General features: G+C 41.8%; 1 protein-coding gene across 4 annotated transcripts in view; it reads left to right on the top strand.

The window, feature by feature from the left end:
* stac (SH3 and cysteine rich domain) overlaps positions 1-26713 on the top strand; it is a 42317-nt gene that overhangs the window by 3765 nt on the left and 11839 nt on the right. For 2 of the 4 annotated variants that reach the window (XM_028565964.1, XM_028565963.1), the window contains 8 exons: positions 786-902; positions 2317-2800; positions 4966-4998; positions 7055-7388; positions 16725-16858; positions 25332-25413; positions 25640-25746; positions 26474-26555. In XM_028565964.1, coding sequence (XP_028421765.1) covers positions 2687-2800; positions 4966-4998; positions 7055-7388; positions 16725-16858; positions 25332-25413; positions 25640-25746; positions 26474-26555 — 886 coding nt within the window. In that variant the 5' untranslated portion in view covers positions 786-902; positions 2317-2686. Of the gene's footprint in view, positions 1-785; positions 903-2302; positions 2801-4965; positions 4999-7054; positions 7389-16724; positions 16859-25331; positions 25414-25639; positions 25747-26473; positions 26556-26713 lie in introns of those variants that run through there. The other 2 variants (XM_028565967.1, XM_028565966.1) reach the window with 2 other exon arrangements.

Below are 26713 nucleotides of genomic sequence, written 5' to 3'. Positions count from 1 at the left end.
GGGAGATCATTTCCTAAGTCAGAGTTTCACCACCCCAGTCTTTGGGGGTCACCTTGGTGTAAATGTTGTTTTTGTGTCCCAGAATTCTCTTTAGGTGATCCTGTTGACGAGGCCTAGTTCAAGAGTTAAATGGGTACAAGGACAGAATGTATGAACAACTGTCCTCAGTCAGTGAGCTCTCTCAGAATACATCTACATTTATAGATTTATTTGGCTTTCACAGCAGTTGGCAGTTATACCCCAAACCTGTCAACTGTGGATTAATAACACCTTATTCTGCACATTCTAAACTAACAAAGCACAGGGTAAACAACCTGTAGCTTAAACTCCATCACATATGAAACTGTAGATATATATACACGCCATCACCCAGACAGTTATTAGCAGTAATGCCTCTCTGTGCTTCATTCACTCTGCAGTGCTTTCTCTGATGTATGGCTCTTTAACACTAAATGCATCATTGCCCCCTGAATACTCGTCATTCAGATGATGCCTTTTGATGATGCTGTAAATTGGAGGGAGCTTGTTTATCACAACTGGCCGAGGAGTGTCAAAATAACACATCCACAGTTTTTTTGTAAAGTATAATCTGACAAAATTATAACTAGCCTCACAAAACAAAAAAGCTCAAGTGATTATTATTAACATTAAACCATATTTAAGTCTCATTTCAGAGCATGAGGCTGGGTTTTTTAGTAGGGAATCCCTTCTGATATCTAGCAGAAACTGAGCTGGATATGTAGACTCACTCCTTGGGACTGTGGTGGTGTTTGCATTCCTGTCAGGATGAGAAGGCTGCAGTCTGGCGCCTGCCTCCTTCATCCCGCTATAGGTTATAACTTCAAGGACATCACATCACAGGGGAGCCTGAAGGGAGGCAGCGTGATGTATCACTACAGCGGGTGAGACTCCTCATATTTCACAGCAAAAGCTTAAGTGTCATAATGTTGTTTATTTCCTAAAGAATGGCTTATCCATGTGTTAATATAGGACAGTGTCATTGTTTTCTTGGTTGCTTCTTGAGTGTATTCTTTCAGAAAAGGTGGGTTTGACAGAGCCAGCGGCTAGCTAGCTGTTTCCCCAGGTCTTTATGCTAAACTAATCTAAGTAAAGGATAATGCCTGACAATTAATGGACGACTGGGAGGCCAGAACCGTCCGATGCACAGTGAAGGACGGTTGCCTCCCCCAGTCCATTCACTCCTGATTATGGACACCTTAAGAAGAATTAGCCCGCCTATACATTGGTCACTTGCCAAAAAAAGAAAGAAGTAAGACCATTAATTTATACTTTAATGCATTTTGCACTCAAAATCTAAACATTTTTACAAGGCAATCCATTTCTTCAAAGGAAACGCTGTTCACTACTCCAGTAAATAGGGTGAACCTAAGATATGACTATGTCATTATCCCCAAACTAATATCAAGAAGATTTTCACAAACAAATGATAGGCCACACTGTTGGACGCAGCCTGAAGTCGTGAGTTGAGAAGCAAATGGGATGCCAGGTGATCGCTGTGATACAAAGTATCACAAGTTCAGATGCAAGTGTACTTCTTGCAGCTTGAGTGTACCAGTTGCCATTCTGTGGTGTTCAGAAGACGAGGCACTAAAGGACTACACTCAGTGTTGTAAATAAAATATTCAGATTTTAGATGCAGACTGTTACTATAGCCAGCACATTGATTTAGAACAGTGAACCGGCCGTTTCACTGGAACTGCTTTGTAGGTGACCGTGCTTTCAGGAATCAGGAATTAATGAACACCCTGCAGCCAATCAGAATTGTGTATTCATCCAGACCATGGTATAGCAGGAATCAATAGACACCCTGCAGCCAATCAGAATCGAGTATTCTCTTCCAATTCATGACAAGAATATTTCCCAACATGTTGAATTATTCCTTTAACAATTCAGTAAAATTTTGGTCAAAACAAAGCTTCTTTCTATTCTTAAATATAATTATAGTCTTCAAATCATAGCCTACTTGATTGAAGTGACAGACCTTTACTGTCCAAAGCACATTTGTCCATTTGTTTCAGGTACAAGTCCATGTCAATTAGACTAAACAAGGAAGATAACTAACTTCCAGAACATTCTATTAAATAAGCGGATTAGGCCTGGAAACATGACACAAATGACATGAAACAAATGACATATGTTGCCACACTTTTAAACATCTTTTTACGTAGCAGTGATTCAGTTTGACCACTTGGGTGTTTTTCTCTGCGTCTTCCATATGAATTTTGGGAGGACACAGTCGTTGTCATATTCCCCATCCTTCCCTCCCTTGATCGCTTACATCTCCCCGCCCATCAGAGTATTGGCAGTGGCGCACGGCGCACAGCGTGGACTTGGAGATGTCTTGGCAGCATTACGCACGACGACGCGATAATTGCGAAAGCCTCCTTTAGAAGGACAGGACACTTTAAAGCCGAACCGGACTGCCTTTCAACTTTTGATTTGGAAAGCACTCTAGCAGCCTCCTCAAGACGTTTTATCATCTTCTCCTGACGGCGGATGAAATTCATATCTCCCTCTTCGCAGTCAGCTGCAGCAGTGGGTCTGGATAACTTCCTCTCCAGGTCACGGTGACTATAGATAAATGGAAACGATGTAGGCTAAGCAGTTTGGATAAAACAAACTCTACAGAGCAACAGTTTTTTTAGAGATCCCGAAAAAAGGGAGGATGATCCCACCGACCAATATGATTCAGGACGAAAGTGGGGGCAAAGAGGACGAACGGGACCAGGATGAGACACCTAAATCCCCGACGGCGAACGCCAGCCAGCAGGAAACAAAGGTAGGACTGTGTTATTATTTATTATTTACCATCCCCCGGATAGACGAATATACTGTGGAATCCGCATTGTGTATCAGTCTAACTCTTATTAATGGAGCAGGGCAAACTAACTTCTATCAACATGACAATAACATCGACTCAACAGGGACCAGCTCCCAAAAAGAACAACATGCATGTAAACTAAGTCACTTTTTAAATCACCGATTCACTGACTGACGAGCCTTTTAAAACAGCTTCAACAAACAGCCTAAACTGATTAAATTTAAGGAGGATACCACCAACCGATGACGGTGGGGGACTTCAAAATGATCATCAGCTGTACAAGTAGGGCAGAAAACACGTTTAAAGTGCCGTGAAGAGCGACTACAGACTCATTTTAGTAGAACAGACCTCCTCAGAATGTAATAGAATGACATCATGATATACTTTATAAAAAACAACATTTAGATAAAGATGAGATCAGTCCAAACTCACTATTGAGCACCACATTCTTTATATGACTTTAATAGAAATATAGTTTTTTTCTTTAGGTTGGAGTCTATAACCTATAACTAATTGGGCGTTATTGCATTTAAATTCATTTTTCCTAGATCAATGATGATGGAACAACTATTTAAAGCTCTTGATCAGCCTACTAATTGTGGAGAAAGACGCAATATGGTGTTAATATTATGTGTATATTATTAAATAAGTGCCATATGGGTTTGTATTTTCCACTTGTGGATGATGCAGGAAAGAAGGCTGTGTGATAGAGAGCCACAGCTGCCTCAGGCGTTTTGCCATCTATGTGGGTCACATGTTGTTCAGACTACTACAATTAGCAGTACTTTTATTGGACTAGTCATGATGCTAGTGGATGGCCTGGACCGGACAGATGAGACTCATACTTTCTCTTTAATATTTACTAAATGACAGTTTGTTAACCTAAGAAAAACAGTTCAAGCTTTTGCTGGAACCATACAGATGTCTTCCTATTTGTATTGTGTCTATTAAAGGGATACGCCACCGTTTGTTGAAATAGGGCTTATCACGTTCTACCCTGGCTGTAGATAGGTGGGCCAACGCATTTTTTGTCTCAGTGCAAGTAATTATTATTATTATTTTATTTTTTTTGGCGCACTTTTACTCACAACATGCTAACTGGCAACATAGGATTCCATTCACTATGCTAAGCTAACTAGCTGCTGCACTGCCGGTGTTGCACCGGACTAAAACAATGCATGCACAAAAAAATGCATTGGCCCACCTATCTACAGTTAGGGGAGACCGCAATAAGCCCTATTTCAACAAATGGTGGCGTATCCCTTTAAAGGTTCCATGGCATGAAAATGTCACTTTATGAGGTTTTTTAACAATAATTCCCCCAGACTGCCTATGGTCCCTCAGTGGCTAGAAATGGTGATAGGTGTAAACCGAGCCCTGGGTATCCTGCTCTGCCTTTGAGAAAATGAAAGGTCAGATGGGCCGATCTGGAATCTGCTCCTTATGAAGTCATAAGAGGAAAGGTTACCTCCCCTTTCTCTGCTTTGCCCGCCCAGAGAATTTGGCCCACCCATGAGAGAGAGAGAGAGAGAGAGAGAGAGAGAGAGAGAGAGAGAGAGAGAGAGAGAGACATCATGGCTTTCAAACGAGCAAAGTGGCAGTTGGTCAAGGCCACACATCCACCCTCCACATTGCCCCCCCCTCTCTCCTCCTCAATAGCTACAGACACAGAAATGGCACATACTAAGGAAAGCTCATTGTGGGACTGGCTCTAATGGCTGTAATTCTGCACCAAGGCTGAATTTCGGGAAAGAGACTTCAGATACAGTATTAGGGGACCACTAAGGTCTATATAAAAGCATCCAAAGAGCACCATGTCATGGGACCTTTAAAGCTTGTGCATGCAAGCTTTTACTTTGGCACATCTGGTCACTGGGTATTTCAAGAGAGTCCTGGCTGACATTTCACATTAAGCCTCTGCCAAACAACCGCACTCCCTTCCAATAACTCACATTATTAGTAGTAGAAGAAAACCTCAGGGAGACAAAAATTCAATTTAAAAGATTAAAGAAAATGTGTTATTATCCTTACAGACAGTACAAGTAGAATGAGTTCCACAATAGACTGAACAAGTTTTCTACCATTAAGTGAAGCTGTGTTTGTGTTTTTATTCCTCCTTTAAGAATACTGTGAGGCCTGAACATCACAAGCGCAAGGTGAGCCTCCACTCTTGTGTAAATTGTAGCGTACTGCTGATTTGAGTCCATTATAACATAACAGCATACCTGCATGTACATTAAGATACAAGTTGTTTTGCGTTACAACTTTTACTGCTTTTTAAGATACATCACTTAGTGACGTCAGTGCCATGTAAGGTTTCATCCACCATCACCCATATTTCTAGAGGGCACTCTTTGTTTAGAGGCTGCATCAGTACATTTACAATGATTTGATTGATATATACATGCCATTAGTGGATTTTGACTTCTTCTTTTTTGCATTATCCAGTCCAGACCCCATTAACCCCCCTTGCTTTATGATAGAACACAGCTCTTAAATATTTGGTGCCATCAAACAGCATGAGCTCCTCGATGCATGCACACATTCCCTCACTTTGCTGATTTAAAGAGATCTTTATTTATTACCGTTATTTTAGATGCATAAAACCACCTTACAGGAGAGATGTGGCCTTTACCATCACATCCTTTGTAAATAAGTACAACTGAAAAATTGCTCGGTATCTACAAATTTAGTTATCTAGAGCTAACTGTGTTAACATTATTGTTATGTTTTACCATATTTTTTCCTTCCAGGGTGTGTAAAAGCCATGCAAGTCAAAAACTACAAGAGGTTGCAGACAGTAGAATATTTGTGTGCTCTATGTTCATGTCTGTTGTGCATTTGTGGTGGCAAATTTTATTTTAACCATTATTGATTAATGATTTTAACCATTTGCTTAAAGATTGTTTAAAACCTCCATAGAATGCTGTTCCTTCCTCTTAGACTCTTAAAGACTAGAGAGGGACAGCTGCAGCCATGAACTCTTAGCCTAGAAGCTTTATTTTGGAGAGACACTAGCCTCTCATTTGTTTAACTTTTTAGCAGACAAAGTTGAGAAGGCCACAAAACCATGTTTCCTTCTGCCTCCTGAGATAAACTATTGTTTAAGCTAATGAAAAGAACAGGAGCAGAGGGGAAGGTAAGGATAGTTTGACTTTTCATGATGTCCTCTTTTCAACTATGGCCAGGCCATAAGATAAAGTGAGAGGGGTGGCTTAAGAGAGGTTTTGACTATATGATGATGTAATGTTTAGATTTTAGTTTAGAAATGCTCATTCAGTTGTACTGCGTGTACCTGTGAATCTGTATTCTCATATTTTGCAAAATATAATAAATGCTCAAAGACCAGATTTTGGTTTAATTCTCAAACAGTCTTTATTCGTTTTAATTTTTATCATTGATATTTACTAAACTCTAATGCTGCAAGAAATTTCCATCACACATTCCTGTGTGTGGGTGGTAATGGTAGTGAAGGGTCCAAATTGATTGTTTCCAGAGTGACCCGTAGAATTGATTGATCTTCTCTATAACAAAGCTGCAATGATGACTTGTTTAGAGTTATACATTCAAGCCTGTACTGTGTGCTGGGATATTATGGATAATTAGGAGTCCTTCCCTACCCATCAATCACTTGAACCATAATCCATTTCTTCAATCAGAGACCTGCAGCCACACACCAACCAGAAACCAGAACCATAAAATCATATTACATTAGCTTAAAGAAGCTTTATTGTGTGTTTGAGCCCAGAATTAAGTGGGTTTCACAGAGGAGGAAGTACACAATGAGAGGTTAAATGAGGAGTTGTCAGGGTGGAGTGTTATGAATAGCATTACTGTAAAAGAGGGGCCTAAGGAGATTGATACAGGCTGAAATGGCATCACAGTGTGTGAGAAATAGTGTTGATGCGATGCATTGCTCCAACCAGGAAATCACATTACCTTCCAGGTAGGGAACCTCGAAGGTTTTCCACTGAGCAGTGATAAGCTGCCCCTCGCAGTGGTATTTTATCAGCCATTGGGCACTGAGACATTTGCCCGAAGGTTTTAGAGACTAAGTTTGTAAATTATTTAGGTTGTTACAGGAATGGATTTACTTCACTCAGTTGCTCTTCAATTCTTCTCTCTCCTCTGTCTTCTCTTTTCTCATTTATTTTCTGTATTTTTCTCTCCCTTACTCCATTTTCTTTCAACTCTTTTATTTCTCGTTTTCAGCTGCAGAGACTCAAGCGCTCTTTGTCCTTCAAGACCAAGAGCATCCGCAGCAAGAGCGCAGACAACTTCTTCCGAACCAGCAGTGACAACAAGATGGAGCTGCTCTCGGACGTGAGCAGCAGCACTGGCCATCTTTGCAACATTGGGATGGCCCCGCCGCACACCACCAGCCTCCCCATCCCTCCGGTCCCTCCAGCCATCCCTTCGGCTCCTCCTCCCACATCGCGCTCCCAAACACGCAACCCGCTGCAGGTAGACTCGGCAGGACACTGCTTCATGGAGCACATCTTCAAGAAGCCCACGTTCTGTGACGTCTGCAACCACATGATCGTAGGTATGGTTACAATGCCTCCCTCTTCATTAGTGTGATCAGCAAAGCACAGTGACAAGATCATAGGAAATAGCGAGGTAAAATAAATCCTGCACATCATCTAATGAACTTTGCAATCACATAATTCAGAATGACCTTTTCATAATGAGACTTTCATCAGATAACATGATGAAGTTATAAGTAAAACTTTTCTGTCAACAGAATCAAAATTAGAGAGTAATGAATATGCAATGATATGCACATATGGTATGGACACAGCAGGATGTAAGAGGTTATTGTCCCGCCAACCTTTGTTTTATATCTCAAATACCATGTTTTCATCCAGTAAGAATGAACACACAAGCCATATGTATCGAAACACTCTCAGACATTCAATTCAATTCTATTTATAGTGTTAAATCATATCAGACGTTATCTCAGGACACTTTACAGGTAGAGTAGGTTTAGACCACACTCTATAATTTACAGAAACCCAATGCATTTGGTGCAACAGCGGCAAGGAAAAACATCCTTTTAACAGAAAGAAACCTCGGACGGAACCTGGCTCTTGGTTGGGGGCGATCTGACGCGACCGGCACCTAACACTGAGCATCTAACTTGACTTACCAAAGTATCTCTATTCTCCTTTTTTTGCACACTGAGCCAGATGTCTCCATCTGTCTGCTGGGGTGTCAGATAGCCAACAACCATGCCAGCTCCTCTACCTGTTCCCCCCCCTGACAGATGTTCCAGCTTCTCTGGCTGCTCCCCTCCGTGTTAATCATCAGTACTGAGGGACCACTAAGCCTATATCTCGCAGGGCCACTGCAGCAAGATAATGACAAGGGCTGCCCGTACCATCTGCTTAACAAGCCACTGATATCACGGCTTTTCCATCCCTGCAAGCATAAAACTCTTCAAGAAACACTGATTTCTGTCATTTCACATTAGGATGGAGGACACTATAATCCTTTTGAAATCAACAGTGTTGGTATTGCTCATCTAAAATACATACTGGCTTTGAATGTATGACAACTAGTAAAACTAAAGTTCATCCCACCATAAAACATACTTCTACATCGTTTACGACCATTGTTCCTGTGTGTTTTATGTGGCGTGGCCAGTCAGGCGCGACCAGTGGCCGAAGACTTGAATGGGCCTCTGGTGGTCCGTTGATAATAGGAAAGTATGATGTCAGGCCTGCCTGGCCCTGTGATAGCTGCTGAGCCCTCTGGTCCACTCATGAAAAAAGATGCAGCCTTCTTCTTCATTTGTCCTGCTTTAATGAGAACACAGTGTGGTCAGCAGCGGAGAGAGCGAAGAGTGGAGGGTGGTTTTCTGTGTGTGTGTGTGTGTGTGTGTGTGTGTGTGTGTGTGTGTGTGTGTGTGTGTGTGTGTGTGTGTGCGTGTGCGTAATGAGCTGCGATGGTGCTGTCAAAGTCAAAGGGCAACACACAGGGGAGAGAGAGAGAGAGAGAGAGAGAGAGAGAGAGAGAGAGAGAGAGAGAGAGAGAGAGAGACTAATATTATTATTGATGTGAGGAGCTACTGGCAGCTTTTTTTATTCAATTATTGACAAATAACATGGTACACATATAAAACATACAAAAACAGAAAAAGCCAGGTGATCAGATCATAGCCATAAATCATAAATCAGTTCACAAAATTTTTTATATAGGGTACTTAGATTCAGGGATTTAATTGATGATGTAATGTTAAATTAGATTTAGTTTCCAAAAAGCTACTGGCAGCTACGGCTTTGGTTTAGGTATGTGTGACGGCCGCAACTGCACATTATAAACAACAGTGATAGACAGATCATGTGATAGACAGGTGATTCATCCAATCCCCCGCCAGGTATTTTTTTATCCAATTAAAGGGGTGATAGAATGCAAAACCGATTTTACCCTGTCATAGTTGAATAACGACAGTTCGGTGGGTAAATAGGACATAGAAGCTCAAAATCCCATTGACACGCCTTTACTATGAAAATCTCATATTTTGAAACTGCCACTGAAAACGTGCGAATCTCAACAAAGCTGGAAGTTGACGGAACCTCCCAAGACCTGTAACTTTGTCACGCCCATGGATGTATTAAGAGAACGATCACGCCCCAACATTTACATAGGCTACACAACTGACCTGAGATCAGGTAGTCTTCTGAATCTAGGTCGCGCAGATCTCTGCTATTCCATTACAAAATTCACTTCTGAAACTATTTTATGCGAGAAATCAACTATGTAAAGCTCAAATATGGGCCGCTTTACGAAAATGGATGGCTAATTGCAAATTTTGTACAACTGTGTGTTGGAGTTCAGCGGCCGGTGCTGCCTGTGTTGCTGCCTCGCCGCCTGGCCTGCCTTCCTTCACAGACCCCGGCCTGCTGTGAGCTCGATTGAGCTCCATTACGGCTGGCAGCCCACAGCACTCCATACCCACGTAAAGTCACCCTTTTTTGGGCTAATGGACTACCAAATGCAGCTGCTCTGACAGAGCTCCAGGGCCTGCCCTCTTCCTGCTAGCTAAATGCCCGGTGTGTGTGAGTGAGAGCACGGTCAGCGAGCTTGTTACGCCAGCAATCTGTTACCACAGGTTCCAGTTAATCTTTTAATGTGTGTAATTATAATGTGTTGAGTTATTTAAACGAACGATTGGGGAAATAAACGCCGCTTGTCTGCGAGTCTCATTGATAGAGCCTGCGGCTGGATGTAGCTCTATCAATAAAAGTTAGCTAGCCTCCTCTTAGAATTCCTCTGAAATTCACAAATATTCATTAACTTGAAATCGGACACCGTTGTTAGCTTTAAAAAACATTTAGGTAGATGTTGTATAAGTGGCGTGACGAAATTCAAACTGTAAATATACTCGAATTACGCCGAAAATGAAGCTAACTATCCGTGATTTGTAGCTACACATAGCTAGGATTGAAGAGACAGTTGCAGCTAACGAAACCCCTAATCTTCACAAATATTCATTAATTTGAAATCGGACACCGTTGTTAGCTTTACAAAACATTTAGGTAGATGTTGTATAAGTGGCGGGACGAAATTCAAACTGTAAATATACTCGAATTACGCCGAAAATGAAGCTAACTATCCGTGATTTGTAGCTACACATAGCTAGAATTGAAGAGACAGTTGCAGCTAACGAAACCCCTAATCTTCACAAATATTCATTAATTTGAAATCGGACACCGTTGTTAGCTTTACAAAACTTTTAGGTAGATTTTGTATAAGTGGCGTGACATGTGTGTAGAATGATGACTTTGCGCGGGTATTGAGTGCTGTGGGCTGCCAGTCGTGACGGAGCTCCAAGTACCTCATAGCAGGCTGGGGTCTGTGAAGGAAGGCAGGCTGGGCGGCGAGGCAGTAACACAGGCAGCACCGGCTGCTGAACTCACAAGACACACAGTCTTACCAAATTTGCAATTAGCCATACATTTTTGTAAAACGGCCCATATTTGAGCTTTATATAGTTGATTTCTCGTTTAAAAAAGTCTCAGAAGTGAATTTAATAAGGAAATAGCCCGACAAACAATGTATAACTTTGCAGTGTCTGAAATATGAGACCTGCTGTCGAGTCTCCCATGTGTTTCTGTGTAGTTTGCTCAAACAAATCAGCGCGCAGCTCATTCTAAATATTCATGAGCATACCATATTTGGAAGAAAAGCTCTTGTTCCAAATAGAGCCATATTCACAGGGTAGTTAAGGACCTAATAAAATAGCATTCGGGCAATTTTCAGCCCAACCAATGTTACATACCCTATTAGGAGACCTTAAGGAACAGTGTAAAATACCCTAGATAATCATTCTATCACCCCTTTAAGGCTTCTGAGATGGTTCTGTGTAACAAACCATCTGGCAATCAGGTTATAGTTGTGGTGGAGGGAACTCAAAAAGGGAAGTTTGGGGTCCCCTGCTGGAGCTGCTCCCCCCGCGACCCGACACCGGATAAGCGGACGAAGATGGATGGATGGATGGATGGAACTCAAATTGGTACATACTGTGATTATTGAAACCTAATGGCAATTCATAAGAAATTGCTACATGTTTATGGAGTTAAAATAGTGCAGTAATTGTTTATAAAAAAAGTGTTTTATAACATTGATAAAGGTGGATAAGGTTCTGTGAAGTGGAAAATATTTGTAACTAAAGGAATATAAGTGCACAGCAAACTAAATACACATTTATAAATTTTTGTGTGCACAAAACCACACTGTGGGTTCTCTCAAGTACAAAACAAGTGTTTTAAGTACAGATTTTCACATTTGTCAGTCTTATCCTCTAGATACAAACCTAAGTAAAATATAGAGATACAACACCTAAAACCAATATAAAATAACATAATTGGAAAGGATATTGTGATCTTTAAATGGATTAACCCCAACCGGCACCGTCAGACACCACCTACCAAGAGTCTGGGTCTGCCGAGGTTTCTTCCTAAAAGGGAGTTTCTTCTAAAATTGAATTGAATTGAATTGAATTGAATTGAATTGAATTAAATAGAATATATTCTCATTTTACCTCTCATCTCATAACCAATATCACTGCCAAAAGGTTTTTCAATCCCGGTATCTTTTTGATACACCCTACACACCCTAATACATAGATTAATACCAATATGCTAATATTGCAAAAGGCAGCCTACAGTAGAAACATTACACCTTCTTCCTAAGGGAGGATCTTTTATTATATAAAAGCCTGTACAAATGAAATGTGTCATCCATAATAGAAGTGGCTGAATTATATTTTAGTGCTCACTGACTCACTCATTAGGTGTACTAGATGAAGGTAGAGCAGTATTACATTAGTCAATATTTAATAGAGCAATAAACATATTACTATTTTTCTGTAGTTTTTTTTTTTTTTTTTTAAACCCCTTTGTACATAAGAGACTAGCTCATACAATGTGTTCAGTTGAACAATTGTACTCCAACATACAGTGAGAATAGTAAATAATAAATACTAATACTGACTATGTGATAATGACTTAGAGAGAAAACAGTCATACACAGGAGTGATTATAAATGTATTTTAACAGTCAAAACTTTATCTATTTGACTTTGACTTTGGTCATGAAAGACACATGTGAGGAGATTCCTTTAAGTATGAAACAAAAAAATTGTCAAAACCAGTTTAAACTTTCAATCTTTCAGGCTGATAGAAGAAAGGTAAAGCTACTACACACACACACACACACAGTCTACCACACATGTGTTTTCACTCAGATTGCCTGATTAGGTCTCTTCCCAGAACTGTGTGAGCAATTGTGCTTGATGGACATCTTCCTCACCCTCCTGTTAGTTTTGTTGCACCTGTCAGGGTGGGACACCCACGCAGTTATTCGTGTTTTTAGATCATAGAGTTAAGCAGAAATTCCACCCAACTTCAACCTGAGTATAACTAAGAAGTGTATTCAGTGTGCACCTTTGACCACATGTTCCTATGTATTCCAAGGTTACTCTAGCTTTTACCATTCTTTTTTTCTTATCCATTACATGGGCTAAATACTATGTGCAGTGTGCAGCTTGTGGCCATAAAAGCAAATGTCCTTGTTGTTAGGCTCACAGTGAGTTAGTTTTACTGTTACAAAAAATGCTCTGATCGAGTACAGGCTGTTGCTGAGATAGTAATTACAAATCCTTGCAGCAAATGGCTTATTAAATTAACATCTACATGAGTGAATGGGATGGTTATTTGTGGCTGACAACGGGCGAAATATAATTTACTGGGCAAGCTTGAAAAAATATATATACACACTGATTTTAAGTTATGAACTTATGTAACAAATTTCACAAGAGCTAAGATTATACTTTGTAAAGTAACTCTGTTTTTCAAAAAAAAAAAAAAACATACTGTATGAGGGATATGTAGATAGAAAATGCAGCAATTTAGGCTACTATTACAAAATATCACTGTCAGTCAGTAACTTTTAATCAACTTTTAGGGATTATAGAGTAATTTACTTACAAGATCCCTTAAATGCCTCAAATCAAGGCATCCAAATCCCTGGATTAATTCATACAAGTTGATATTCAACACAAATGAGAGAGTAATCTCACTCAATTAACTTTCATTAATCTGTGATATGACACATGACAGGTTTGGTTGACCCCAGAGAGAAGTTAATCTGGGGGTCAGAGGTCAAGGTCTGGTAGTAGACAGATATGGCTATGATGCTAACCAAAGTTCTTCCTGCATTAACACATATTATGAACAAACATATCAGACACACACACTCTTTGACTCCTACTGTGTAAGAGGTGTATACTAGTGGGTGACGGTCGTGTTTTCTCTCTTTCTGTCACACACAAGATACAACAGCCGTGTGGTGATAAACTTGCACTTCCACTAATACCGCATTGATCCATTTTAGTGTTACAGTTGACACTTGACATTGTCTGGCATGTCTTGAAAATGTCCCTCACACCAGTCAGTGCACTATTAAAATGCATTATAAAATACTGAACTATATGGGTGCCAGCAGGGAAAATGTCAGCTGAAAAGAGTCAGTTCATAAAAAGTTCAAAGAAAGTGATCTGCTAGCGGCATGCAAGATTAGTTTGTGAACATTATATGTGCAAAACATCAGCTTGTTGTCATAGTTAAAATTTTAACATGCAGCTCTCAGTACAATCTCAAAGAGATGCTAGAATGGGTTGTAGACTCTTAGCCTAAATTAATGTTACATCTGTATTTTATACAGTTAATTTCAGAGATCTCAGAACAGTTTTACTCCACCTATAGCAATATATTCAGCATTTTAATTCTCCAGATGAGGAAATGGGTTTTTCAGTGGTAAAAAATAATCAAAGGGGCGTGGGAGAAACTGGTTAATGTCTGCAAATAAACAAAAAAAAGCTGCTCGGGTTAGTTTTTTGAAGGGGCTTAAGAAGAAGAGGAGGTGGAGGAATTATTGTCTTGATGAAGGTTATTTGCACAGGAAATCAGGAGGCGTGAAGTAAGAACAGTGGCTTAATGGATCAGTAATGTGTGGCTATTGTAAGAAGAGTGTGCAGCGTGAGAGAGATACTGTGGAGAGAAAGAGTGGGAAATTAAGGGAAAAAGACTGTGGGAAAACAAATTAGAGGCAAAATGAAGAAGGTATGGAAAATCTGGCAGGAGTCTGTTCCTTTGGTGTTGTGTAAATGAAGAATAGGTTTCAAAAGCAGAGTAACCAAGAAAGAGCAAATGCCAGAGAGAGCAGCACTGTCACTCACTTTCTCCACGGCTGTAATGCCTTAAGGCCCTGGACTCTTCTCTGAGCCTGGAGGAAAAAGTACCCCTCCAAGTGGTTGTTAAACAACATCATCAGTTGACCTGAATTAGAGTGACCTAAAAATTGGTGCCGGTTGTGCTCATTGCCTAGGCTCCCGCTGTTATAGTTGTGGCGATCTGTGTCTGACCGATGAGGGGTTCAGGCCGGGATCATATTTCTCCCGGTTTCCATCTCAGGTTAACTAACTCCGCCAGCTCTGTGGCAGTGAGGCTCAGCCAAGCAAACCAAAGCACTTAAAATGGGCAATACAGATCCAGTTTTCCACCCATTACTGAGTTCCTGTCACTGCTGCCCCGCTCCAGATAGCCATGACACCAGTTCACAATGCAAGCAATGTGAAGAGCAAGCCAAGCTTTTTTCCCATTATTGGCAAAGTAAATGACACACAAGGGGCTTTGTACCTTAAGTACACAATATCTTGTGTTTGCTGTCTTGTATAGGGATCAGGTGTTCTACTTGGTTTCATGTTTACAATCCAGTGTTAACTCTGCTCATAGATCCTCTTCGCCCCTGCTCATTAAACTGAATATGCTGCATTTTTTAGGATAATCTGGTCTGAAATGTTGACAGTATTTGCTTGCCACTATACCCATTCACAATGCATAAAAAAACTATACACAACTTGACAATCGTTAACATAAATAATAAAGATCTGGAGGTGCATAGCTGCCAGACAACAACTAATAACAGCACTGGGAATTGGTAACACAGTCCTCTCTTGTTAATGTGGAATGACTGAAAGTGGGGGTTTATGTCATGCTATGTGTAACACATAATGGTTTAGAGAACATTTCTCTTCTCAGGAACCACTCTCTTCTTTTATCTTTTGTGAGGCTGTAGCATTTGACAGACTTAAAAAGAATTGTTTTTTACATTTTTAGATATTAGGCTTCCAGAGTCCAGTAACAGCTGGCTCTTATCTTGTCTACTAAGTCAAAGTCAGCCATTCCACTCACACAATTATTATTATTATTATTATTATTATTATTATTATTATTATTATTATTATTATTATTATTATCATTATTATTATTATTATTATTATTATTATCATCATCAATATTATTATTATTATTTAAATGCTGAATATTTATTAATATTTGATGTTTAGGCTCTGGCCACGTCACTCCCTGTGTGAGTGATGATATCTTCCTCCCCAGGGGAACTTAGTCTCAAACCCTTCAGTTGCATGCTGGGGCTTATGAAATGCTATATGAACTTTTTGTTTTGTTTCTGCCCTGAACAAGAATATGGTCTGTGATGCTTCAAGGTCTGAACAGTAATATCAGGATCTTTTAAATTTTTTAAAAGTTTAGGAGCCTGCGATTTCCCCTGCATTGACATTACACTCCTATTTTGCCCCCCAAGCATAGCAGTATCTCTCAATCTTTTGTTGTGTTTCTTTCCCTCACAGAGCTCCAGCTCAGTGATTCTCATTAAAAACTTAAAAACTGCATTGATACAATCTGTTGTTGTTGGAATGCAAGCTTTATTCTATGCCAACACCTTTCTCTTTACAATATCCACCCTGAACAAGACTCTCTTTCTCATCTTAGTTTCCTCATCTATCTCTCTGTCCATATATATTTGTTACTCATTTCACACACCCCTGTGCACAAATGCACACGCATATGCTGAATGTTTGCTGTCGCAATGTTGCGTAACTTTGGTTCACAAATAATTCAGATTAATCTTAATTTATTCCAGCAACTGTGAGATACATTGATAAGTGAGGCTGAGCCGCAGATGTTTGAAATTGTTTTACATGGTGGAGATAGCACTGGCTCAATTACAGTCAGTTTGGTTCAAATGGTTTTGCAGAAGTGCTCATTATGTGTGTCGTGTTTCACATGGCACTTCACAAGTTTTCCCCAGTGCATGCTGGAAACGACTCCAGGAATTCTGGGCTAGGAATAAGTGTGTAAAGACAATAAATTAACAAATGAGACAATGTTCTGAACAATATTTTCCCTTTGCTCTGCCTTTTTGTGTGTAATTTGCCACTCTCTTTTCACATTTCTAGTCCCTGACATGACATGACATGATCTGAACCTGTTGCCTCTTTTCTCTGTGTGTATCAGGTACAACAGCCAAGCATGTGGTATTCCTAGCGGGAAACACAGCAAAGCACGGCCTCCGCTGCAAAGCCTGCAAGATGAGCCTCCACCACAAATGTGAGAATGGAGTGGGACAGCAGCGCTGCATGGGCAAACTGGTAAGATGCATGACACAGAATAATACAAGACATCAAGACATGACATACGGTAGACACAACATTTGTCTTCTTGCTGTCAGCAGTTTGGAAGATTCTGATCTTATTACTGATGTCATTATGATAGAAACCAAAACAGACATATTAGAATTGGCTGTTTCCCACCAGAATGTGCTTATTCAGAAATCACACTTTATGTGTAAGTGTGCTGGTACATCTGTGACCACCATCCATCCTCGTCATCGTCCTCATCATCGTTATATAATCACTCTGTCTGTCCGTGTGTTACATAATAGTAATTTAGCTCCCTATTTAAAAAAATGTAGGCCTAGTGAACCTACCTACCTCTGTAAGTTCTGCCGTGCTGCGTCAGCATAAACCATTAAATGGAGATCATTACAATCACCCCGAAGCAGCTTCATAACCACTATTGAATTTTCACATGTAACAGTGTTAGGATTTGTTTGGCATTTCACATTATCTTTATTAATATGGAAGTAGAGCTAGTGAAATTAGGAGGCGTAAAATAATATTTGGAATAATTATCACATCATTAATGATTCAATTTCAGTTTTTATATCACTAGCAGAGGCAGTGAGATTGTGAAAACCTTTCAGTATGACAAAAATGGGAGGTTGGCAATATTGATGGGTGATAATTATACTGAATAAATTATACTATGGCCACAAAACGCTGCTGTTGCTACCAAGCTATTCAATATTTTTCCTTTATTAACTCCCATAAACACATACTGTACTGAACCCTTAATAGTTGAGGATATAATTTAACCCTTTGGGCTTATAAAACCTTTCCCAAACCTCACTGAAAAACCGGGGTCAATCTTAAAATAAACTGATTTTCGTAGCTTGTGAAAAGCTGGAGAGAAAAGCTTTACATTTCTGCAATGTTATGTCATTGTCTGAAGTCTATGAAATGCATCTGTAAAGTTGCTGCAAGAAGCAAAACATCCATAATATGTTATAATTTAAGCAATTTACCTCCCTGTGTTTCTCTGCTTATGAGCTCTAAATGGGAGCCATAACAGAGGCAAATTAAGCTAGAGCTTATTGGTCGATTACATGTTGACATAAAAAATGAGAACAAAACTGCCTCATTGAGTAGGAGACTTTATTTAATAGTTGGTTCAGTCAAAATGTCAGCTTTTCAGTGTTATTACCTCACAAGTCAGAGGTAATGACCTGTAACCATCCAACTTAAAAATGTTAGACTGAGAGATTAAGCCTTGTTACCGTTATTGTAAATCATCTCCCTCCCATCAACACACTTTCTGTGGTCCTGTCCTCATTTTTGGGTGATGATAATTGAGCTTGTGGGCTATTATGTGATTCACAATCATCATCCATGAACCTGCATATATATAATGAGACCATTTGGTTTTGGAGTTGCTCCGTTGGAGAGGCCTGGGTGTTTTACTGGGGAGGGTTCAGTTACACCAGCGAAAGCCAGCGCCCAGAAACGTTCATCGCTTTTACTTCCACAGCTGTCAGAGCTGACATGGGACTCTTTCTCCTTTCCCGTTGTGACGTCTTTCCACTAGATGCCTGAGGGATGAGGCTTGAAGATATGATCAGCTCTCAGGAGTGGAAAATGAGGTTGAGAGGTCAAGCATAAAAAGGGAAGTTTCCCCAGTGGAGTACAGCTCTAAATTCAACTTACTCTAAACTTGGACACTTCTGCAACCATGCTTGTTTCTCTTGGCTTGAGAACCCTTTAGCAAAGATATCAAATTACCTCATGTTCTGAAACCATGAAACCACTGTATCACTATTTCTTCATCAGGTTCCTGTACTTACTGAGATTGTGACGATGAATTCATAAGAAACGTAGTTGACATAGCAATACTTCACCTTCAGCTTTGGCAACAATTAGCTTATATTTATGTTTTTATGTTTTTTTCAGAGACTCCGTAAAGGAATAGTTAGATTTTCTCTGTAATTGTGTTACTTAGAGTCAAATGGTTTATGGTTGTGTATACAGTTTGCAAATACAGTATGTTTCTTACTCAGCTAACAAAGGCTGACCAGTCACTAAAACAGTGTTGATTTGGCATCTTCTGACACACACAGTTTTTGTTAAGATTCAATCTTGACAGCTCCTTCTGGGAGCCCTTGGAACAAACATGAATAATAATTCAGATGTGTCAGTTAATGTGTGAGTCACTGCTTGAAACTCAGCTAACACTCTCACTCAGTAACCAGTGAGAGCTAAGCACATACCACATATTGCACTATCTCTGCTGCAATGACACAATTCAAAAAGTAGTTTTACGGATTCCCAGTTACTTGTGATAAATAAAATTATTCACTTATCAGTTTTTCCCATGTTTGCAGCCACAGCTAAATCCAGATCTTTCCTTACGTGTCCAGTGTATACTACTACTCTGTGAGATCAAACAGCAGTACTTCTCAAAATAGGAGATGGGGAAACACACCTTTACACTTTTACAAAGATTGATTGCAGCAATAAATATTAAAAGTTACTTATTTCCCAGATAACAGATAAATGTGCAGATAACCATGGCAGATGAATAGGTATGTATAAAGAAACATTTAAATAACTGAACATCCTTAACTCTTTTATGTGTGCATGGGTGCTGAATCCTCAAAATCAAAAATCATAAAGATGACTGCTCTCTAATTAAATTATTTATTCATGCACAGATGTTTAGGCAGACCTCTTTCCTTAGTGTGCAAAGTGATAATAGTGGGTTTTGTTGTACAACTTTCTTGTGCTTGGTTGTAATATTGTTCTGTGCATTCTGAAACATATGTGCATGAAAAATAATAATAATTTCAGTTCTGTCCTCTTCATGGCTTTTGTTTAATAGAAACATGCATATTGTGAATTAAGAAAGGCTTCCATGACTTTCCCCCAGATTTCTCCAAAACCTAACCATGTCTACAATCACTGCTGTCACAACATCAGTGTAGTAAATGAAGTCACTGACAGCGACAGCAAGTTTGTGGTGTCTTTTGTTTCTAGCCAAATGAACCAACAAGTCTTCCTCTTTTCACCTTTTCCGTAATAAGTTTGCCCCTGAAAGTCTGACATCTCAGTTCTCGAGATGGGCCTGAAGAGCTCAAGGGTTGCTTATTTTAGCCGTCTCATCATGAGAAGTGTCAAATGAAAGAATTAATCACGACTGATTAGCGATGCAGATTTCCCCACCACCTTTTTTATATGTACCTCTAACAGTTAACTTACAACAGATTAGTGATATACTAAAAAAACTAAAATATTACAAATGTAAATAAATGAGTATGTCAATAACCTACACTGTTATCCCGGATTAGTTGTCTTTACTAGAAATTTGCGTGGAAACCTGTTGCCTTAAAATACGTTTTTACACAAGGTGAAACTTAACAGGTCACGTTTTATTAACACAGAGCGGTAAGTTGATGCAGTAGACAAATCAAGTTTACATTATTAGTCATTACTTAAAATCATTAGTAAACATGAAATATTTTTTTTCTGGAGTCATGTTGCCTAAAATAAACATGTTTAGTTAAAGCTTTAGTGCGTGACTAAGCTTTTTATATTATATATACTTTATATATTAATGAACGTCCGTTACATTCAAGCCATTGCCAAATGAATTGATACAAAGCTAATTAAGACTAACAGCTCCTCAAAACTCGGACTCGGCTATGTTCAGAAATTGAGACTTTCTATATAATATAATCAAGTGGAGATAATTACCTCTTCTGAAGAGTCCATCATGTTTTTTAGTCCTCCTCGGCTACTAGCAACTGCATGGAGGAGGGGTGGGGGTGGTGCGTGATCACAGAAGGCTTGTATCATGTAGATGTGCTGACAGCTTTGTTGCCATTACTTTGAATTCCTCATGGGGGAGACAGAAACTACACACTACAGCTATAAACATTCCAAGAAAGACACATAAAACATTAGGTTTCCTATTAGTACTACAGAAATACTTTGTATATATAAGTATTGTTTTAACTTTATGAGAGGCTGATTTCAAGAACAACATATTTTATTCTGTCATTCTACAAGCTATATATATATACACCACTGACCATATTTCAAAACTGCCCAGACCACATCAGTCCCCACCCGGGTCTCGGTCATGGTGCAACAATAAATGTAGATTAACATGAACGCTAAATCAACCATACAAAATTCAAACCCAGATAACATAAATGCACACCCCAAACATTAACAAAACATTATTAAAACACACTTTAACTTTCTCCGTGAACCATCACCTTATCGTGGTGGAGAGGTTTGTGTGTCTCTGTGAACCTGAGGGCTGTGTTGTCTGGAGCTTTGTGCTCCTGGTAGGGTCTCCCAAGGCAAAGTGGTCTCAGGTGAGGGGCCAGACAAAGAATGGTTCAAAAACCCCAATGAAGAAGCAAGGTAGAGATGGAGTGACCCTGCCCGGAGGAAGCCCGGGGCCCCGCCTGGAGCCAGGCCCAGACGGCGGGCTCGCCGGGCGAGCGCCTGGTGGCCGGGTTTGCCACGGAGCCCGGCCGGGCACAGCCCGAACAAGCTACGTGGCTCCCATCTCTCAGCCCATGGGCCCACCACCTGTGGGAGGAACCGTTGGGGTCGGGTGCGATGTCACATGGGTGGCAGTGAAGGTCAGGGGCCTCGACGGACCAGACCCGGGCGGCAGACGCTGGCTCTGGGGACGTGGAACGTCACCTCTCTGTGGGGGGGAGGAGCCGGAACTGGTGCGGGAGGTGGAGCGCCACCGTTAGATCTGGTGGGGCTTACCTCACGCACAGTCTCGGTTCTGGAACCATGCTCCTGGATAGGGGTTGGACTCTTTTCTTCTCCGGAGTTGCCCAGGGTGTGAGGCGCCGGGCGGGTGTGGGGATACTCACAAGCCCCGGCTGAGCGCCGCTGTGTTGGAGTTTACCCCGTGGACGAGAGGGTCGCCTCCCCACGCCTGCGGGTTGTGGGGGGAAAACTCTGACTGTTGTTTGTGCATATGCACCAAACAGGAGTTCGGAGTATACGGCCTTCTTGGAGACCTTGACTGGAGTCCTGCATGGGGCTCCAGTGGGGACTCCATTGTTCTGCTGGGGGACTTCAACGCACACGTGGGCAATGATGGAGACACCTGGAGAGGCGTGATTGGGAGGAACGGCCTCCTGATCTAAACCAGAGTGGTTGTTTGTTGTTGGACTTCTGTGCTAGTCATGGATTGTCTATAACGAACACCATGTTCGAACATAGGGATGCTCATAAGTGTACCTGGTACCAGAGCACCCTAGGCCGAAGGTCAATGATCGATTTCATAATCGTTTCATCTGATCTGAGGCCGTATGTTTTGGACACTGGGTGAAGAGAGGGGCAGAGCTGTCAACCGATCACCATCTGGTGGTGAGTTGGGTCAGGGGTGGGGAAGACTCTGGACAGACCTGGTAAGCCCAAACGTGTAGTGCGGGTAAATTGGGAACGTCTGGAGGAGGCCCCTGTCCGACAGACTTTCAACTCACACCTCCGGGCGGAGCTTTTCGTGCATCCCTGTGGAGGCTGGGGGCATTGAACCCGAGTGGACAATGTTCAAAGTTTCCATTGCTGAAGCTGCGGCGAGGAGCTGTGGTCTTAGGGTCTTAGGTGCCTCAAGGGGCGGTAACCCACGAACACCGTGGTGGACACCGTGGTCAGGGAAGCCGTCCGACTGAAGAAGGAGTCTTTCCGGGATATGTTAGCCCGGAGGACTCCGGAGGCAGTTGCAGGGTACCGAAGGGGTCGAAGGGCTGCAGCCTCTGCCGTGAAAGAGGCAAAGCAGCGGGTGTGGGAGAAGTTTGGAGAAGACATGGAGAAGGACTTTCGGTCGGCACCAAAGTGCTTCTGGAAAACTGTTCGCCACCTCAGGAGGGGGAAGGGGAACCATCCAAGCTGTGTACAGTAAGGATGGGACACTGTTGACCTCAACTAAGGAGGTAATAGGGCGGTGGAAGGAGCACTTTGAGGAACTCCTGAATCCGACTAATACGCCTCTATGTTAGAGGCAGAGCTGGAGGATAACGGGGATTGTCGCCGATTTCCCAGGCGGAAGTCACTGATGTAGTCAAACAACTACACAGTGGCAAAGCCCCGGGATTGATGAGATCCGTCCAGAAATGCTCAAGGCTCTGGGTGTGGAGGGGCTGTCCTGGTTGACACGCCTCTTCAACATTGCGTGGAAGTCTGGGACGGTGCCAAAGGAGTGGCAGACTGGGGTGGTGGTTCCCCTTTTTAAAAAGGGGGACCAGAGGGTGTGTGCCAATTATAGGGGTATCACACTTCTCAGCCTCCCTGGTAAAGTCTATTCCAAGGTGTTGGAAAGGAGGGTTCGCCGATAGTCGAACCTCGGGTTGAGGAGGAACAATGCGGATTCCGTCCTGGTCGTGGAACAACGGACCAGCTCTTCACTCTCAAGGATCCTGGAGGGAGCCTGGGAGTATGCCCAACCGGTCTACATGTGTTTTGTGGATTTGGAGAAGGCGTATGACCGGGTCCCCCGGAGATACTGTGGGAGGTGCTGCGGGAGTATGGGGTGAGGGGGTTCTACCAGGGCCATCCAATCTCTGTATGACCAAAGTGAGAGCTGTGTCCGGGTTCTCGGTAGTAAGTCGGACTCGTTTCAGGTGAGGGTTGGCCTCCGCCAGGGCTGCGCTTTGTCACCAATCCTGTTTGTAATATTTATGGACAGGATATCGAGGCGTAGTCGGGGTGGGGAGGGGTTGCAGTTTGGTGGGCTGGGGATCTCATCGCTGCTCTTTGCAGATGATGTGGTCCTGATGGCATCATCGGCCTGCGACCTTCAGCACTCACTGGATCGGGTTCGCAACCCGAGTGTGAAGCGGTTGGGATGAGGATCAGCACCTCTAAATCGGAGGCCATGGTTCTCAGCAGGAAACCGATGGAATGCCTTCTCCAGGTAGGGAATGAGTCCTTACCCCAAGTGAAGGAGTTCAAGTACCTTGGGGTTTTGTTCGCGAGTGAGGGGACAATGGAGCGGGAGATTGGTCGGAGAATCGGGCGCAGCGGGTGCGGTATTGCATTCAATCTATCGCACCGCCAGGACGAAAGAGAGCTGAGCCAGAAGGCAAAGCTCTCGATCTACCGGTCAGTTTTCGTTCCTACCCTCACCTATGGTCATGAAGGCTGGGTCATGACCGAAAGAACGAGATCCAGGGTACAAGCGGCCGAAATGGGTTTCCTCAGGAGGGTGGCTGGCGTCTCCCTTAGAGATAGGGGTGAGAAGCTCAGTCATCCGTGAGGAGCTCGGAGAGCCGCTGCTCCTTTGCGTCGAAAAGGAGCCAGTTGAGGTGGTTCGGGCATCTGGTAAGGATGCCCCTGGGCGCCTCCCTAGGGAGGTGTTCCAGGCACGTCCCAGCTGGGAGGAGGCCTCGGGAAGACCCAGGACTAGGTGGAGGGATTATATCTCCAACCTGGCCTGGGAACGCCGGGATCCCCAGTCGGAGCTGGTTAATGTTGCTCGGGAAAGGGAAGTTTGGGGTCCCCTGCTGGAGCTGCTCCCCCCGCGACCCGACACCGGATAAGCGGACGAAGATGGATGGATGGATGGACTTTAACTAGGACAGAAACCGTTCCGAACATATACATTTTTTCCCATGAGCCTTTGCATCGTTTCAGCTCAGAAGAGTTCAAATGACCCCACCTGGACCCCACCCCTCCCATACAGAAACTTAACATCCTTAGTTATCTGTGCACTGCATACTTAAACTGATCATTACAAACAACTAATTTGATTTAGTAATGAAAATGGTTTTTAACAAAACATGAAAGAATAAGTAGTGACCACTAAAAAGTTTCATTACAACTAAATCTGGGTTTACGCTGTACAATATTAAATAGAGCTGATCCACAACAGGCTGGCGAAGTAGTCATTACAAATTAATATGGATTGTTACTGAGTAGTTCATCATTAATTAATGACTTATAACTGTTAATGTTTTTTGATTTCCTTTTCTTGCATCAAATTGTTCTGGCAACGATGAGAATTAATGCTTACATTTTTATTTTTCAACATAAGGTTTAGTTATCTATATGTTATGAGCACAAACGCAAATTGAATAAATGATTTTTACATTCCTACAGATCATTCAACCATTAAAATGAGGGCTGTGCACATTCAAACACAGTACATTAGACTGTTTGACTGATTAGCCCAGACTAACATTGTGTAGATTTATATTTAAATTGATATATAATTATACTTAGGTATTTATCGGACACTGTTCAGTCTTTTCAGTCTGCAGAGTGAAATATAGTTGTTGTGATTCATCCAAACAGTGATGTCCATCATCCTGTGTGGCAGAACTTTATCTCTGTCACTTGTGCTCAGAAACATCAGACTAAACAGAGTTATGTGCAGTATTTCAGTGTCAGGGTGCTGTGCTGCCTGCAGTGCTGCATATTGATTTGTCTCTAATGTCTGTCGCTTCTCTCTCTTTTCCCCCTATCTGTCCTTCAGCCAAAAGGCTTTCGGCGGTACTACAGCTCTCCATTACTGATCCAGGAACAGTATGGCTGCATCAAAGAAGTCATGCCCATCGGTGAGCAGCTTAAATATCCATAATAATTTCTCTTCTGTGTAGAATGGCATGCCCTAAAGCAAAAACTTTACTCCACTCCTTTTAGAACCACTTTTCCACTTGAGCTGTTTTAGAAGATGTACCTACCTGTTTTTTAGTATTGTAAATCACAACATGCCCTAGCCTATCCTGAAAGTGTAACGTTTGTTTGACGTCAGCTTTATCATGTATTCATTCTTTTCTAAAGCCTGTGGCAATAAGGTGGACCCTGTGTATGAGGCCTTGAGATTTGGGACGTCGCTAGCACAAAAGGCCAAGAGGGCCAGTGGCTCTGAGTCGCCACACAGAAACTCGGTAAGAAAAGGATAATTTATAATGTTGGATAGTGTTTGTTTATACTGGTCACCGACACTTTTAGTTGTATTTATCCTATTTCCTATCTCAAGGAACAAAGTTTCCTATCCCTTTGTTAAGATATAATGCACATACAGGTTGTATTTTATTTTGTCCCTTTGCAACGGACATGCTGTAGCTGATGGTCAAAATAGATACTGCCACTGCAGTGCTGTAAACACTACCAATAAAGGCAGTCTGGTCCAGGCAGTGATGAAGGGCGATGTCGGTGTACTGATTGTACTGTACAGCTACACTCTCCAGCCTCTTTTCCATCTTTGTGTGTAATACACAAGGAAATCCATTTTTCATAGCTTATCACTTTTAATGTAAGCTAAACTGTATATGCAGTCTGGATAGGTGCCTTTGTATGATGACATCTGAAAGCTGTTGGGTTGGGGCCATCCTGTCCTGTCCTGTGCAGCTGTTATTGAATGGGTGTGTGTGTCAATGGAGGCTCACAGAGACAATGTGATCCCAACAGGGGTTATGATAATAGTTTCCAAATGCAGACTTAGGAACAGCATGTTTGCTACACTACGGTTTTCTCCAAAATAGCTGGTTAGACTGTGCAAGTGGAAGCATTTTCAGCTAGTTTTCTGAAACTGAACTTAGTCTATCTATCTCTATCTAACGTTATCTTTCTATCTATCTAATCTGTTTTATCTCTGCTCTCTGATCTCTGCAGACCAGTGACTTGGATAAGGTTCCGGAGGAAGTAGTGGCTCACAGCAGTAGGCAGGAGCTGTCGAGAAAACACAGCGATGATGGTAAGTATCTGTTGCGGTACACTGTGTGCATCTGGATTACAGCCATGTAGTGACACAGGGAAAAACACACTGCTATTGCTCTTGCCACAAGGGTGTCTGAGAAGGTTGCAACATCAAATTCTCCTCCTATGAACCGTCAAATAAGGTTCCCCACTGTT

Source organism: Perca flavescens, chromosome 20, assembly GCF_004354835.1.
Source record: "Perca flavescens isolate YP-PL-M2 chromosome 20, PFLA_1.0, whole genome shotgun sequence".
In the NCBI taxonomy this organism is placed as follows: domain Eukaryota; kingdom Metazoa; phylum Chordata; class Actinopteri; order Perciformes; family Percidae; genus Perca; species Perca flavescens.
Note: the sequence above shows the minus strand (reverse complement) of the source record. Positions and strands in the feature narration are given on the sequence as shown.